Raw genomic sequence first — 17500 nt, 5'->3', positions numbered from 1 at the left:
ATTTATCCGGTAGAGACGGCAGAGAGATACAGAAGGTGCACTGTACACAGATGTGGGGTTTATTTATCCGGTAGAGACGGCAGAGAGATACAGAAGGTGAACTGTACACAGATGTGGGGTTTATTTATCCGGTAGAGACGGCAGAGAGATACAGAAGGTGAACTGTACACAGATGTGGGGTTTATTTATCCGGTAGAGACGGTAGAGAGATACAGAAGGTGCACTGTACACAGATGTGGGGTTTATTTATCCGGTAGAGACGGCAGAGAGATACAGAAGGTGCACTGTACACAGATGTGGGGTTTATATATCCGGTAGAGACGGCAGAGAGATACAGAAGGTGCACTGTACACAGATGTGGGGTTTATATATCCGGTAGAGACGGCAGAGAGATACAGAAGGTGCACTGTACACAGATGTGGGGTTTATATATCCGGTAGAGACAGTAGAGAGATACAGAAGGTGCACTGTACACAGATGTGGGGTTTATTTATCCGGTAGAGACGGCAGAGAGATACAGAAGGTGAACTGTACACAGATGTGAGGTTTATATATCCGGTAGAGACGGCAGAGAGATACAGAAGGTGAACTGTACACAGATGTGGGGTTTATTTATCCGGTAGAGACAGTAGAGAGATACAGAAGGTGCACTGTACACAGATGTGGGGTTTATATATCCGGTAGAGACGGCAGAGAGATACAGAAGGTGCACCGTACGCAGATGTGGGGTTTATATATCCGGTAGAGACAGTAGAGAGATACAGAAGGTGCACCGTACACAGATGTGGGGTTTATATATCCGGTAGAGACGGCAGAGAGATACAGAAGGTGCACCGTACACAGATGTGGGGTTTATATATCCGGTAGAGACGGCAGAGAGATACAGAAGGTGCACCGTACACAGATGTGGGGTTTATATATCCGGTAGAGACGGCAGAGAGATACAGAAGGTGCACCGTACACAGATGTGGGGTTTATTTATCCGGTAGAGACGGTAGAGAGATACAGAAGGTGCACTGTACACAGATGTGGGGTTTATATATCCGGTAGAGACGGCAGAGAGATACAGAAGGTGCACCGTACACAGATGTGGGGTTTATTTATCCGGTAGAGACGGCAGAGAGATACAGAAGGTGCACCGTACACAGATGTGGGGTTTATTTATCCGGTAGAGACGGTAGAGAGATACAGAAGGTGAACTGTACACAGATGTGGGGTTTATTTATCCGGTAGAGACGGCAGAGAGATACAGAAGGTGCACTGTACACAGATGTGGGGTTTATATATCCGGTAGAGACGGCAGAGAGATACAGAAGGTGCACTGTACACAGATGTGGGGTTTATTTATCCGGTAGAGACGGCAGAGAGATACAGAAGGTGCACTGTACACAGATGTGGGGTTTATATATCCGGTAGAGACGGCAGAGAGATACAGAAGGTGAACTGTACACAGATGTGAGGTTTATTTATCCGGTAGAGACAGTAGAGAGATACAGAAGGTGAACTGTACACAGATGTGGGGTTTATATATCCGGTAGAGACGGCAGAGAGATACAGAAGGTGCACTGTACACAGATGTGGGGTTTATTTATCCGGTAGAGACGGCAGAGAGATACAGAAGGTGCACTGTACACAGATGTGGGGTTTATATATCCGGTAGAGACGGCAGAGAGATACAGAAGGTGAACTGTACACAGATGTGAGGTTTATTTATCCGGTAGAGACAGTAGAGAGATACAGAAGGTGAACTGTACACAGATGTGGGGTTTATATATCCGGTAGAGACGGCAGAGAGATACAGAAGGTGCACTGTACACAGATGTGGGGTTTATATATCCGGTAGAGACGGCAGAGAGATACAGAAGGTGAACTGTACACAGATGTGAGGTTTATTTATCCGGTAGAGACAGTAGAGAGATACAGAAGGTGAACTGTACACAGATGTGGGGTTTATATATCCGGTAGAGACGGCAGAGAGATACAGAAGGTGCACTGTACACAGATGTGAGGTTTATTTATCCGGTAGAGACAGTAGAGAGATACAGAAGGTGAACTGTACACAGATGTGGGGTTTATATATCCGGTAGAGACGGCAGAGAGATACAGAAGGTGCACTGTACACAGATGTGGGGTTTATATATCCGGTAGAGACGGCAGAGAGATACAGAAGGTGCACTGTACACAGATGTGAGGTTTATTTATCCGGTAGAGACGGCAGAGAGATACAGAAGGTGCACTGTACACAGATGTGGGGTTTATATATCCGGTAGAGACGGCAGAGAGATACAGAAGGTGCACTGTACACAGATGTGGGGTTTATTTATCCGGTAGAGACGGCAGAGAGATACAGAAGGTGCACTGTACACAGATGTGGGGTTTATATATCCGGTAGAGACGGCAGAGAGATACAGAAGGTGCACTGTACACAGATGTGGGGTTTATATATCCGGTAGAGACAGCAGAGAGATACAGAAGGTGCACTGTACACAGATGTGGGGTTTATATATCCGGTAGAGACGGCAGAGAGATACAGAAGGTGCACTGTACACAGATGTGGGGTTTATATATCCGGTAGAGACGGCAGAGAGATACAGAAGGTGCACTGTACACAGATGTGGGGTTTATATATCCGGTAGAGACGGCAGAGAGATACAGAAGGTGCACTGTACACAGATGTGGGGTTTATATATCCGGTAGAGACGGCAGAGAGATACAGAAGGTGCACTGTACACAGATGTGGGGTTTATATATCCGGTAGAGACGGCAGAGAGATACAGAAGGTGCACTGTACACAGATGTGGGGTTTATATATCCGGTAGAGACGGCAGAGAGATACAGAAGGTGCACTGTACACAGATGTGGGGTTTATATATCCGGTAGAGACAGCAGAGAGATACAGAAGGTGCACTGTACACAGATGTGGGGTTTATTTATCCGGTAGAGACGGTAGAGAGATACAGAAGGTGAACTGTACACAGATGTGGGGTTTATTTATCCGGTAGAGACGGTAGAGAGATACAGAAGGTGCACTGTACACAGATGTGGGGTTTATATATCCGGTAGAGACGGCAGAGAGATACAGAAGGTGCACTGTACACAGATGTGGGGTTTATATATCCGGTAGAGACGGCAGAGAGATACAGAAGGTGCACTGTACACAGATGTGGGGTTTATATATCCGGTAGAGACGGCAGAGAGATACAGAAGGTGCACTGTACACAGATGTGAGGTTTATATATCCGGTAGAGACGGTAGAGAGATACAGAAGGTGCACTGTACACAGATGTGAGGTTTATATATCCGGTAGAGACGGTAGAGAGATACAGAAGGTGCACTGTACACAGATGTGAGGTTTATTTATCCGGTAGAGACGGCAGAGAGATACAGAAGGTGCACTGTACACAGATGTGGGGTTTATATATCCGGTAGAGACGGCAGAGAGATACAGAAGGTGCACTGTACACAGATGTGGGGTTTATTTATCCGGTAGAGACGGCAGAGAGATACAGAAGGTGCACTGTACACAGATGTGGGGTTTATATATCCGGTAGAGACAGTAGAGAGATACAGAAGGTGCACTGTACACAGATGTGGGGTTTATTTATCCGGTAGAGACGGCAGAGAGATACAGAAGGTGCACTGTACACAGATGTGAGGTTTATATATCCGGTAGAGACGGTAGAGAGATACAGAAGGTGCACTGTACACAGATGTGAGGTTTATATATCCGGTAGAGACGGCAGAGAGATACAGAAGGTGCACTGTACACAGATGTGGGGTTTATTTATCCGGTAGAGACGGCAGAGAGATACAGAAGGTGCACTGTACACAGATGTGGGGTTTATATATCCGGTAGAGACGGCAGAGAGATACAGAAGGTGCACTGTACACAGATGTGGGGTTTATTTATCCGGTAGAGACGGCAGAGAGATACAGAAGGTGCACTGTACACAGATGTGGGGTTTATATATCCGGTAGAGACGGCAGAGAGATACAGAAGGTGCACTGTACACAGATGTGGGGTTTATTTATCCGGTAGAGACGGCAGAGAGATACAGAAGGTGCACTGTACACAGATGTGGGGTTTATTTATCCGGTAGAGACGGCAGAGAGATACAGAAGGTGCACTGTACACAGATGTGAGGTTTATATATCCGGTAGAGACGGCAGAGAGATACAGAAGGTGCACTGTACACAGATGTGGGGTTTATATATCCGGTAGAGACGGTAGAGAGATACAGAAGGTGCACTGTACACAGATGTGGGGTTTATTTATCCGGTAGAGACGGCAGAGAGATACAGAAGGTGCACTGTACACAGATGTGGGGTTTATATATCCGGTAGAGACAGTAGAGAGATACAGAAGGTGAACTGTACACAGATGTGAGGTTTATTTATCCGGTAGAGACAGCAGAGAGATACAGAAGGTGCACTGTACACAGATGTGGGGTTTATATATCCGGTAGAGACGGCAGAGAGATACAGAAGGTGCACTGTACACAGATGTGAGGTTTATATATCCGGTAGAGACGGCAGAGAGATACAGAAGGTGCACTGTACACAGATGTGAGGTTTATATATCCGGTAGAGACGGCAGAGAGATACAGAAGGTGCACTGTACACAGATGTGAGGTTTATTTATCCGGTAGAGACGGCAGAGAGATACAGAAGGTGCACTGTACACAGATGTGGGGTTTATTTATCCGGTAGAGACGGCAGAGAGATACAGAAGGTGCACTGTACACAGATGTGGGGTTTATATATCCGGTAGAGACGGCAGAGAGATACAGAAGGTGCACTGTACACAGATGTGGGGTTTATATATCCGGTAGAGACGGCAGAGAGATACAGAAGGTGCACTGTACACAGATGTGGGGTTTATTTATCCGGTAGAGACGGCAGAGAGATACAGAAGGTGCACTGTACACAGATGTGGGGTTTATATATCCGGTAGAGACGGCAGAGAGATACAGAAGGTGCACTGTACACAGATGTGGGGTTTATATATCCGGTAGAGACGGCAGAGAGATACAGAAGGTGCACTGTACACAGATGTGGGGTTTATATATCCGGTAGAGACAGCAGAGAGCAGCTCAGTGCAGATACAGAAGGTGTGTGTAGTAATTAGTCAGTAATGTGCAAGGAGGCGAGTTCTGAGTGAGGTGTAAGGGTGAGTTACCACGGTAGCGCAGATGAAAAGATGCAGGTGGTATTTAAGAGTGTAAACAGCATTAATATTGTACAGTACAGTGTTTTTTTATAACATGGGTCAGAATGGTCATGTACACTTCAGCGCCTGAGCTCAGAGTTCAGAAGCCTGACAGCTGATGGGAAGAAACTGTTCCTGAGTCTGCTAGTGCGACAGCGAAGACTCCTGTAGCGATTCCCAGATGGTAGAGGAGTAAACAGAGGAGTAAACAGAGGAGTAAACAGAGGAGTAAACAGACCACGGCTGCAGTGAGACGTGTCTCTGATTACACGTCTCACTCTCCGTAAGCAGAGTTTGTGATGATCGTCTTTGATGGAAGGAGCCTGGACACAGTGATGTATTGGGCCGTTTTCACCCCGCTGGAGGACCTTCTGATCTGAGACAGTGCAGTTACTGTACCACACTGTGATGCAGTTTGTTAAGACGCTCTGGTCACACGCTCCACCTCGACCCCATCGATGTGGATGTGTGTGTGTCTGTGTGTGTGTGTGTTTGTGTGTGTGTGTGTGTGTGTTAGCTACAAAAATTTAAATTCATTCTAATGTAAGCTGGATTTAAATTCAGACTCGTTTCTGTGTCCAGCATTCTTGTTGGAAAGTCACACTTGGCTGAGAGTCACACTGAAATCGAACCAAACAGCAGGAGAGAGCTCTGTGTGTGTGTGTGTGTGAGTGTGTGTGTGTGTGTGTGTGTGTCCATAGTTTCCATCCTGTCTCGCCTCAGCTACTGAGTTTTTCTCCAAATCCTTAAAAAGGCCTCAGACTGAAACCACACACACACATGCACACACACACAGAGAGACATTTTGCCAAGCCAAAGTAATTTTTTATTTTTTTTTACATTTTTCCCAAACCGTTCCCGTGTGTGTGTGTGCACGTGTGTGTGTGTGTGTGTGTGTGTGTGTGTGTGTCAGCACATTCCAGCCTGCAGGGTGAATGAGAGAGAGATTTAAACATTGATGTGAATTTAATTTGCAGATTTAATTCCTGACCTCGTCATCCTCCTCTCTCCTACCTGAAGAATTCCAGAGCTATTTTTGTCTCTCACACACTCACACGCACACACACACACACACACACACACACACGCACACACCGTGTGAATTATTTTTAGAGCAGACAGAAGGTGCGTTTGTTATCTGAGTGATTGTTGTGTGACTGCCCAGTTATACAGACAGGAAGTTCTACCCAGGATATGACATCACACTTAAGTATGTGTTGGTCTCTGGAGTGTGTTACTGTTTTCTTTATGATTTTAGCCAGAGTTTATAGATCTGTGCATACAGACAGTGCTGATGTGAAAACTCCTAATAAAGCCAGACAGGAAGTGATGTCACAGCTGAAACAGACGCCAGTGTCTCAAAGCACTAATTAAAATATTAAAAAGTGTCTAATAAACAGCAGCTTACATAAAAATACAGGAAGAACACGTGATAAAACAATCAAACACTCAGTGAGACCAGCTTTAACCTCATAAGGAAGTGCGTGTGTGTGTGTGTGTGTGTGTGTGTGTGTGTGTGTGTGTGTGTGTGTGCGTGTGTGTGTGCGTGCACGTGTGTGTCTACATGGCAGCCTTCACGTTCACTGTCTGATACTGAGACTGAAAATAACATCACAAGATAAAGACAAGAACGTCTGTTTAAGAGAGACAGTGATAGAGACAGTGAAACAGTGAAACAGAGAGACAGAGAGACAGAGAGACAGAGATAGAGACAGAGAGGCAGAGAGAGAGTGAGACAGTGAGGCAGTGAGACAGTGAGACAAGAGACATAAAGACAGAGATAGTGAGACAAGAGACAGTGAGGCAGTGAGACAGTGAGACAGAGAGACAGTGTGACTGTAAAACAGTAAGACAGTGAGACAGAGAGACAGTAAAACGGAGACAGTGAGGAAGACAGAAAAACAGATAGAGAGAGTGAGACAGGGAGAGAGTGAGACATGGAAAGAGTGAGACAGGGAGAGAGTAAGACATGGAAAGAGTGAGATAGAGAGAGTGAGACAGGGAGAGAGTGAGACATGGAAAGAGTGAGATAGAGAGAGTGAGACAGGGAGAGAGCGAGACAGAGAGAGTGAGACAGGGAGAGAGTGAGATAGAGAGAGTGAGACAGGGAGAGAGTGAGACAGGGAGAGAGCGAGACAGGGAGAGTGAGACAGGGAGAGAGTGAGATAGAGAGAGTGAGACAGGGAGAGAGTGAGACAGGGAGAGAGTGAGACAGGGAGAGAGTGAGACAGTATGTAATGGAGCGTAATGAACAGGACAAAAGAAACAGAGTGAAATAGTGAGCCAGTCTCAGGTGTTAGTCATTAACACACAATATTAATGTAACATTAGAAATGAACCAACTGTGTTACTGTTTAAATACATGTTCACACACACACACACACACACACACAGACACACACACACACACACACAGACACACACACATAGACACACACACAGACACACACAGTGGTCAGAGATATAAATACACAGGTCATGACGCGTTTTCGAGGCCAACTGGACAAAAATGACACAAAGTCAGGAGAGATGGAGCTCTAACCGACACACTCCACTGTACACACACACACACACACACACACACACACACATCTGTATTTGTAACTGTATAACTATAGGCAGGTAAACGTTTATTTACAGTGACAAAGTGAAACGCAAAGACTAGGAAACATGAAAACGAGAAACAATGAGGCTAGACAACAACATGAACACAATACGTATCGAGAGACAACTGAAGACCGACAGGAAGTGTTATACAATGCGTGACTTAAACACCTGTGCTAATTAAAAAACAACATGATGCGGGTGTTTGTGGTCATGTGACATGGTGTGTGCAGTGAGCGTGTGAGTGGATTGTGGGTACTGTAGTCCGGCGCCGTATGAGCACCACCGTGACGCCGTGCATGGGGCAGTGGTGGCTCCGTGGTTAAGGCTCTGGGTTACTGATCAGAAGGACGAGGGATCAAACCCCAGCACTGCCAAGCTGCCTAGAGACATGAAGCAAGCAAGGCCCTTAATCCCCCCCTGCTCCAGGGGTGCTGCGTCATGGCTGACCCTGAGCTCTGACCCCAGCTTCCTAACAAGCTGGGATACTTCCCTGTGCTGTAATGTACATGTGACAAATAAAGGCTTCTTCTGAAGGTATTATTGCCTGTGCAAAAGTTTGGACACCCTTCCACTTGTGAAGTCTCTTAACTTGTTAGCCTTTAACTGACTCATTAGGCAGGTCATTAGGCAGGTCAGGAATTGTCATTAGGAATATTATTATATATATAATAAACTCTCTGACTCTTCAAACCTTGTGCTAATATTCAACAAACAATGGGCTCCTCTAAGCAGCTGTCTAAGGATCTGAAAAGGAAGCTAACCGATGCCTACAAAGCAGAGGAAGTATATAAAAAAATATCAAAGCACTTCCAGCTCACAATTTCCACTGTGTGAAATGTCATTATGAAACAGCAGTTAAGAGGAACTGTGGAAGTCAAGACAAGAACTGGAACACCAAGAAACCTCTCAGAAAGGACTGTGACATCAGTCCTCATCCTCCTTGACCTCTCAGCAGCCATCAGCACGGTCAGTCACAATACTCTCCTGTACATCCTCAACAGTCTTGAAGTTTAGTGTGACAGCATGGCAGTGGTTTGCTTTCTACCTGAAGAGCCACTCATATCAGGTGACATGGAGAAGATCCACATCTGCTCCACATAGATTCTCCACTATTGTCCCACAAAGCTCAGTGCTGGGTCCTCTTCTGTTCTCCCTCTACACCCGCTCTCCCGGCGAGGTTGTGTCCTTTATACCTGTTCTTGCAGTGAGGTCACATCCTTTATACCCGCTGTCTCACTAAGGTTGAGGTCATATCCTGACATGGGTTTTCATTGCTATGCTGATGACACTCAACTCATCCTCTCCTTTCCTCCCTCAGACACATGTTTCTGCAAAGATCTCAGCATGTCCCATCATGGATAGCAGGCCATGAGCTGCTGTACATTCCTGGAGATGGATCCCTTTGTCAAGATCTTGTTTTCTCCCTGGGCAACATTCAGATCTCAGATCTGTCACTGCACGCAACCTTGGGGTACAAGCAACTGTCCATGGACAACCAACTGTCCTTCTTGCTTCACACTGCTATTCAGCCACGCTCATGCCAATTTCTCCTTTACAATATCAGGAGGATTCGTCCATTTCTATCCACACAGGCCACTCAGGTGCTTGTTCAGTCCTTGGCATTTCAAGACTGATCTACTGATCTCCTGCCTCTGAGCTCCATTCGTCCTCTGCAACTGATCCAGAATGCAGCTGCATGACTTGTTTTCAAACTTCCTAAGTTCTCCCACACCACCCCATTGCTGCGCTCCCTCCACTGGCTTCCTGTAGCTGCTGCATCAGATTTAAAACACTGATCCTCCCCTACAAAGCCAAAAACGGACCAGCACCCACTTATCTCAAAGCTCTTATCACACCTCGCACTGCACCACGCTCCCTCCGATCCTCTAGCACTGCTCGACTGATCCCTCCATCTCTCAGGGTACAAGGAAGACCTGCATCAAGACTCTTCTCTCTTACACCCAGGTGGTGAATGAACTTCCCCTGACTGTCTGATCAGCTGAGTCACTTCAAACAACGACTAAAGGCCTACCTCTTCACCAAGCACTTAAATTAGCACTTAGGTTAAAATAATTTCTTGTCTTTTTCTCCCCTCAGTTTGACCTAGTGAACCAGCATGAGGATGAGTTTTTTGACAGAGACACTAAAGAACTTTTATAAGTTGCTCTGGATAAGAGCATCTGCCAAATGCCATAAATGTAAATCCATCCATCCATCCGTCCATCCATCCATCCATCCATCCATCCATTCTCTGTACCGCTTATCCTGCACAGGGTTGCCGGGAGCCTATCCCAGGCGGTGGACACCGTGGACGGGGTGCCAACCCATTGCAGGGCACACTCACACACTACAGACAATTTGGAAATGCCAGTTAGCCTACAACGCATGTCTTTGGACTGGGGGAAGAAACCAGTGTACCTGGAGGAAACCTCCGAAACACAGGGAGAACATACAAACTCCACACACACACAGCGCGGAGGCGGGAATCGAACCCCGGAGGCAAACATGCTAACCGCTAAGCCACCGTGGCCTCCTAATATAAATGTAAATTAGTATTTTAGTCTGTAAATAACTTGGAGAACGTTTTATATGTATATTTTTACTCTCTCTTATTTCTGGTATATTGTGAGTTTATTGTCTTGTGAACTGTAAAGTCTTAGGCCTCTGTGTTGCTCTTGTCTCTGGCTGTTGTGACACCAAATTTCCTCTTGGGTATCGATAAAGTACTCCGTCTTTCTCTATCTCTTTTTTTAATCTCTATTTTTTCTAGTTTTTAGGTTCATTACATATAAAGTAACTTTTGCAGAAAATGTTTTGAATAGTATGGTTGTGTTTTCTTCTTTTTCACTCTAACGTTTTGCATACAATTGTTTATAAATTTTACAACAATAGCAGGAAAAGCAGGAAGCCTGATCTGAAAAGGAGCTGAAATGAATACTTTGTGTGTGTGTGTGTGTGTGTGTGTGTGTGTGTGTGTGTGTGTGTGTGCGTGTGTGGTTAATAATACGATGATTTATATTTTCTGTTGAAGACACGGGCACAGAATGTCTCTCTCATTCCACAAATCCTCCCTCTTTCCCTCTCTCTGTCTCTCTCTCCCTCTCTCTTTCTCTCTGTCTCTCTCTCTCTCCCTCTCTGTCTCTCTCTCTCTCCCTCTCTCTGTCTCTTTCTCTCCCTCCCTCTCGCTCTGTCTCTCTCTCTCTCCCTCCCTCTCGCTCTGTCTCTCTCTCTCTCTCTCTCTCTCTGTCTCTTTCTCTCTGTCTCTCTCTCTCCCTCTCTCACTCTCCCTCCCTCCCTCCCTCCCTCTCTCTCTCTCTCTCTCTCTCTCTCTCTCACTCTCTAGCTCTGTTAAATTAAACAATGCTCTGTCTCTCTTGCTCCTGTTCCTGATCCTCCTTGTTCACCTTCAACTCTGAGCCAGTGGGGTCAAAGGTCATTAGTCATGGCTCCTTACCTCAGCATGGCCTCCAGGAGAGAGAATCTTATTACAGCGTTCACATTTCAGACAGAAACGGTGCCAGTTCTTCCCCAGAGAGCTCACCTTCTCCGCTAAAACACACACACACACACAGACGCACACACACACACACACAATTTAGAAAATGTCCACTGGTGTTTCTCATGTGTTAAAGTAGTGACTATTATTGTTTACATTTACACGATTACTGTTTACATTTGTGATGACAGTGTTTGAGGGTTGTGCTGTAATCTCTCTCTCTCTCTCTCTCTCTCTCTCTCTCTCTCTCACACACACACACACACACACACAGTCAGTTCTGATCCTCATGGTTGGTCTAGTGCAGTAATTATAGAGAGTTTAAACTCCTAGTGTCCTTCGTGTCCTACACAGAAGTGTTTGGGATTCAGCTCCCTGCTTCTTATCCACGCTCCTGTTCATACGGGATTAGTTTTCCATGTGGAGGTGTGTGACGTCATTATTCCCGCAGTGGGATTTTACTCTGAATCCGTCATGTCAATAATATTTTATAGAAAGATCATAAAGGCGTATTTTCTCTCCTATAAACGGAGCAGTAGAAATAAGGTATTAAAACTCCCGGCAGTGTCTCTTCTTTGCCACGCCCTTTTAAACCTCATCTATATTTTATTGTTCTGAGTTTTAAACTTCTGGTTTTGGAGACAATAGAAAAGAGAAAAGAGCGAGCGCTTCCTGGAGTGTCTTTATACTGAAGAAAAAGGGACAAAACCTCTTTTCCCACAGAATATAACAATCTTTACCAACATAGCAGTTCAGACAGGATAATATATTACCTGGAGTTATATATATTATATACTGACTTATAGTCCCCTCCCCTCAAATGCTTTTGCTGTAGACTAAAGACATTTGGGTTTGAGATCAAAAGATAAATATATGAGAAGAGAGTTTAGAATTTCAGCTTTTATTTCCTGATATTTACATCTAGATTTGTTAAAAAACTGAAAAAACACTGTGTCTTTTGTTTGAACCCACCCAAAAATATTGGAACATGTGACTGACAGGTGTTTCTTGTTGTCCAGGTGTGACCTGTTAGATTGACTGTTTAAACACTTAATAGTACTGAATGTCTCCTCTTGGTTTAAGCGCTGGGTTTCACCTGTAAAGACTGCATTTGTTGTTTTAAAGGATAAACCAACATGAACCAGATAGATGAACCAACAAGAAGATCACAGTATATATGGGAGAAAAGCAAGTCATTTTGAAGCTGAGAAAAGAGAGAAAGTCAGTCAGAGGCATTGCACAAGCATTGGGGATAGCGAATACAACAATTTGGAATGTCCAGAAAAAGAAAGAAACCACTGGTGTACTAACAACCCAGACATGGAACCGGTCAGCCAAGGAAAACAACAGCAGATGATGGAAAAATTGTGAGAGCTGTGATGAAAAACCCAAAAACAACAGTCAGATTGTGACCAACAACCTCCACAAGGCAGGAGTGAAGATATCACAATCCACTGCTCGAAGAATCTTAGAGAGCAGAAATATAGAAGCCACACCACAAGACACAAACCTCTCATCAGCAGTAAGATCAGAAGGCCAGTCTGGAATTCACAAAGAAATACAGAGATGATCCACAAAAGTTCTGGAACAAAGATTAACCGCTACCAAAGTGATGGAAAGGCCAAAGCGTGGAGAAAGAAAACCTATGTGTTCATGGGTGAAGCATGGTGGAGGTAGTGTCATGGCTTGGGCTTGCATGGCTGCTTCTGGAACAGACTCACTAATCTTTACTAATGATGGAGCTCATGATGGTAGCAGCAGAATGAATTCAGAAACCTACAGAAACATTCTGTCTGACAATTTACAGAGAAATGCGTCCAATCTAATCAGGAGGAACTTCATCATGCAGCAAGACAACGACCCAAAACACACTGCAACACAACAAAGCACTTCATCAGGGGAAAAGTGGAAGGTTTTAGACTGGACAAGTCCATCAGCAGACCTTAACCCAACTGAGCAGCATTTCACCTCCTGAAGAGGAGACTGAAGGGAGAAAAAGAAGCTGCGCTACAAACCTGGAAAAGCAGCACAAAAGAAGAATGCAACAGTTTGGTGATGTCATGGGGTCACCGGCTTCATGCAGTTATTGCAACCAAATAGTAAGTGTTATTTACTTCAAGACTATCAAGACTTCCAATACTTTTGCTTGCCTATAAATTGGGTGGTCTGATACAAAAGGTTCTGTGTTTTATGTTGTTTAACACATCTAGATGTAAATACCAGGAAATAAAAGCTGAAATTCTAAACTCTCATTTCATATCCATCTTTTGATCTCAAACCCAAATGTCTTTGGTGTACAGCACAAACAAATGAATTGGCCTTGCTGTTCCAATAGTTTTGGAGGGGAATGTATACACCCTATGTAGTGCACTATACGTCCAATTAGGAGCCATTTGGGATTCATCCACTTACTTCCTATATAAGTGCAATATGTAGTGTAGTCCCCTAGGTGGTGCTGCTAAAGGCATCTGCATGAACGTGTGCTCCTAACTGATAATGTAGTGTGTAGTTTATTTTTGTGGTTTTAGTGTGATTTCTTTTGGATAATATGTAAAAGATGAATTTTACTTTGAAATATCATAAAATCCATCACATTAGAGTCTGCAGATGGAATTGTTAATTTGAGATTTTTAACAGATACTCGGCTTCGGCCTGACGGGCCTACTGCTTCAATCACAGGGACAAAGCCAGTGTTCTTCTAGTGAACAAACTCAAACTTAACATGGAAAGCGTCTGGATTTCAGCGTCTGGATTTCAGCATGTTGAAGGTTTTGATAGATTCTAAAGGAAACTCTCTGAAGTCCCAAACACAGATTTTCTCCAGAACATATGGACTAGAGCTACGTCATGAAACCCAGAACTAAAGGAACTGTTGATGACCCTCAGACTCCTGCATCAATCTCAACCAAGAGAGAAGAAAGAAAAGAAGAGTCAACTTTCAAAGGTAAACACAAACAATTCACAGAGACGTAATGTCACATCACGTCACGTCCAATCACAGTCCTGCGCCAAGTAACTCTACTGTTCAATGTACTGACTCTCAACATAACATAAACCCTATACATAAACCTCCAGCCATGATAAACAACTAAAACTATGTATTTCCTCTTTCACCACCGTGCTGCTGAGTTCTGGACTGTGATTGGTCAGGAGGTGTTTTTAATTTTCTGTAACAGCAGCTCTGACAGTAGCGCAGGTTTATATTAATGCTCTCGTTCTAATACATTATTGTTTCTATAGTAACCGCTTATTCACAGGGACTTGTACTCATTTATGTAACATGTATGGAAGGAGTCTCCAGTGTCAGCGCTTTGTAACAGTCAGAGGTAAAGCTGTAACTGTAAGTTTTCCGACATCTTCAGGACAGAGGAGTTTACGCTTCTTTGCGGTTTCTCAGTAACATGCGGAACAAGCTGCGATTATTTTTGTCTTATTAACTTGAAGAGAGAGAATAAAGAGGCTGGTGAGGGAACGAGTGTTTATAGCTGCTATAACGTAAGCGACAACAGGAACTAACTTGTTTTACTAACATTAAATATAACTATACGTAAATGGATAAAAAGTACGATGTTTTGTTCTTTAATAAATAAATATTGCACTCGTTGTTAATTTGCTGTGGTATGAGGGGAATAAAACACTTGGGGACGTGCTGTTAGAGGACTTAGAGGAATGAGATTAAAGAAAAATAACTTCTCTTGGAATAACTCAGTTGTCCTTCTGGGGAACTCTGGAAGGTTCTCTGTAGAACCCTACAGCAGTGTTTCTCTATCAGAAAGGGTTCTGAACAGGTTTTTGTAGCTGAGAACTCTTAATTATACAAAGAACCTCTAAAGAACACGTTTTATTGCATGTAATAAAATATGATCTCTAACTCCTGACTTGTGGTAAACAATAATAACAAACTACAGCCAGTCTAGTGCACACTACATAGGGAATGAAACAAACCCCTACACCCTATTTAGTGTGCTATCTGTCCAGTAGGGGGTTGTTTGGTACGCAGCACAGTGTCACCTCACACTTATTTACGGAGCAGGAATCAGGATCCTAAATGATTTGCTATAGGGTACAGATCACACTACAGGAAGTCATTTAGGATCCTGATTCCTACCTCCTATCTACAATAAGTGCACCCTACTTAGTGCACTTTGAGGTCTATTGCATGTATGAGAGGACTATATCGGTTTATTTTATGATTCAGGTCCTAATCACGATCTAGGGTTATGAAATAACAGCCTCTGCACCCTACCTAGCTTACTATATACTCTAAGTGCACTAAGTAGGGTGCATTTATTGTAAACAGGAGGTAGGGATCTGAATCCCAAATGTGATGGAGCCATGACTGCATTCCACGTGTAATTAGTGCACTTAAACTAGGTATTTAACCCCTAATCGGACACATAATACAGGCTACAGAGGCCCTTATTTTACTCACTATGTAGGGCGTATAATAGGGCGTGGACACTGAACTCAGTGGCTCTGTGTTAGACATTTAGGGCACAACAAAGGCTGAGGAGCAATCTATTTCGTACCCTACATACTGCACTTACACAAACACTTACGAGCTCAATCTCAAACCTATTAGACCTTCACTTAACATTCCATCCACTGGCTCTGTGACATATAGGGCACTACAGAGGCTGAAGAACACTTTATTTAGTACTCTGTATAGTGCACATGTGTAGGGAGCAGGGACCTGAATGGCAAATGGCTCCTAGTGACCTGTCTAGGGTATAGGGGCCATTATTTCAGCCCTTATAGTACATTTATAGAGAGACTAGCAAGCTGTATTCCAAATGAATCTGGACTGGACATGTAGTGCACTAGGTAGGGTGTAGAAGTGATTATATCTCACCCTGTTGTAGGGTGTAGGGATGATTAGGATTAGGTCTTGGTCTCCTTTGTGCTTTTAGGACTCGTAAATGTCACATCCATGTTTGTCCAGTACCTCCCCCAGAGCTCAGTGTCCGGCCTCAGTGAGCCTGGAATGTGTGTGTGTGTGTGTGTGTGTGTGTGTGTTAGGAACACCTCAGGAATGTGCACTGGTCAGTACAGAAGTCAGACGGGATAAAGTTTAGTGTAAGCTCTTATTTTATTCCCTCAGTAGGACGTAACGGACAACCAACAGGAGGGAACGTTAATGAGCCCTAAAGACACAGAGAGAGGATTCCTGAACACCTCTACACTAAACACACTCACTCCTACACACTACACACTACACCCTACACCCTACACACTATACACTACACCCTACACCCTACACCCTACACACTATACACTACACCCTACACACTACACCCTACACACTACACCCTACACACTACACCCTATACACTGCACCCTACACCCTACACACTACACATTATACCCTATACACTACACACTACACCCTATACACTACACCCTATACACTACACCCTACACACTACACACTACACCCTCACACTACACCCTCACCCTACACCCTACACCCTACACACTACACCCTACACCCTACACACTACACCCTACACACTACACCCTACACACTACACCCTATACACTACACCCTACACCCTACACACTACACATTATACCCTATACACTACACACTACACCCTATACACTACACCCTATACACTACACACTACACCCTCACACTACACCCTCACACTACACCCTACACCCTACACCCTCACACTATACCCTACACCCTACATAGTGCACTCAGCGTATTCATAATAATAGAGTTCATCACATGGCGAGGGTTAAATACTGCAATTACACACATCAGTATTCACACCTCAGACGCACAGTGGATGTAAAAGTTTACACACCCTCCTGTTAAAACTGCAGGTTATCGTCATGTAAAAATTAACCCAGGATAAATGCCAGATCTTTTTCCACCTTTAATGGGTGGAATTTCTCTATTTCAATAGAACCAACACAATTCAACTGAAAAACAAATAGAAGCGTTTTGGGGGAAAAAGAAAAACATACAATAACCTGGCTGCATAAGTATGTGCACCCTTTTATAATGGGTCATGTGACTGTGCTCAGAATGAACCAATCACATTCGAACTCATGTTCAAAAGTAATTATCATACAGCTGTCATCAGTGAAGTGATTCTGATTAACGCCAAATAAAGACCAGCTGTTTCTGTAGGAGTTTATTCACTTCTTCATTTCCTCTGACTGCTGAAGAGGAAGAG

General features: G+C 44.2%; 1 protein-coding gene across 2 annotated transcripts in view; it reads right to left on the bottom strand.

The window, feature by feature from the left end:
- crip3 (cysteine-rich protein 3) overlaps positions 1-17500 on the bottom strand; it is a 24877-nt gene that overhangs the window by 5551 nt on the left and 1826 nt on the right. For both annotated transcript variants that reach the window (XM_053237422.1, XM_053237421.1), the window contains exon 2: positions 11271-11365. In XM_053237422.1, coding sequence (XP_053093397.1) covers positions 11271-11365 — 95 coding nt within the window. The remainder of the gene's footprint in view (positions 1-11270; positions 11366-17500) is intronic.

Source organism: Pangasianodon hypophthalmus, chromosome 10 (assembly GCF_027358585.1).
Source record: "Pangasianodon hypophthalmus isolate fPanHyp1 chromosome 10, fPanHyp1.pri, whole genome shotgun sequence".
Lineage (NCBI taxonomy): Eukaryota > Metazoa > Chordata > Actinopteri > Siluriformes > Pangasiidae > Pangasianodon > Pangasianodon hypophthalmus.
The sequence above is the reverse complement of the archived record's forward strand: the minus strand, read 5'-3'. Positions and strand labels throughout refer to the sequence as shown.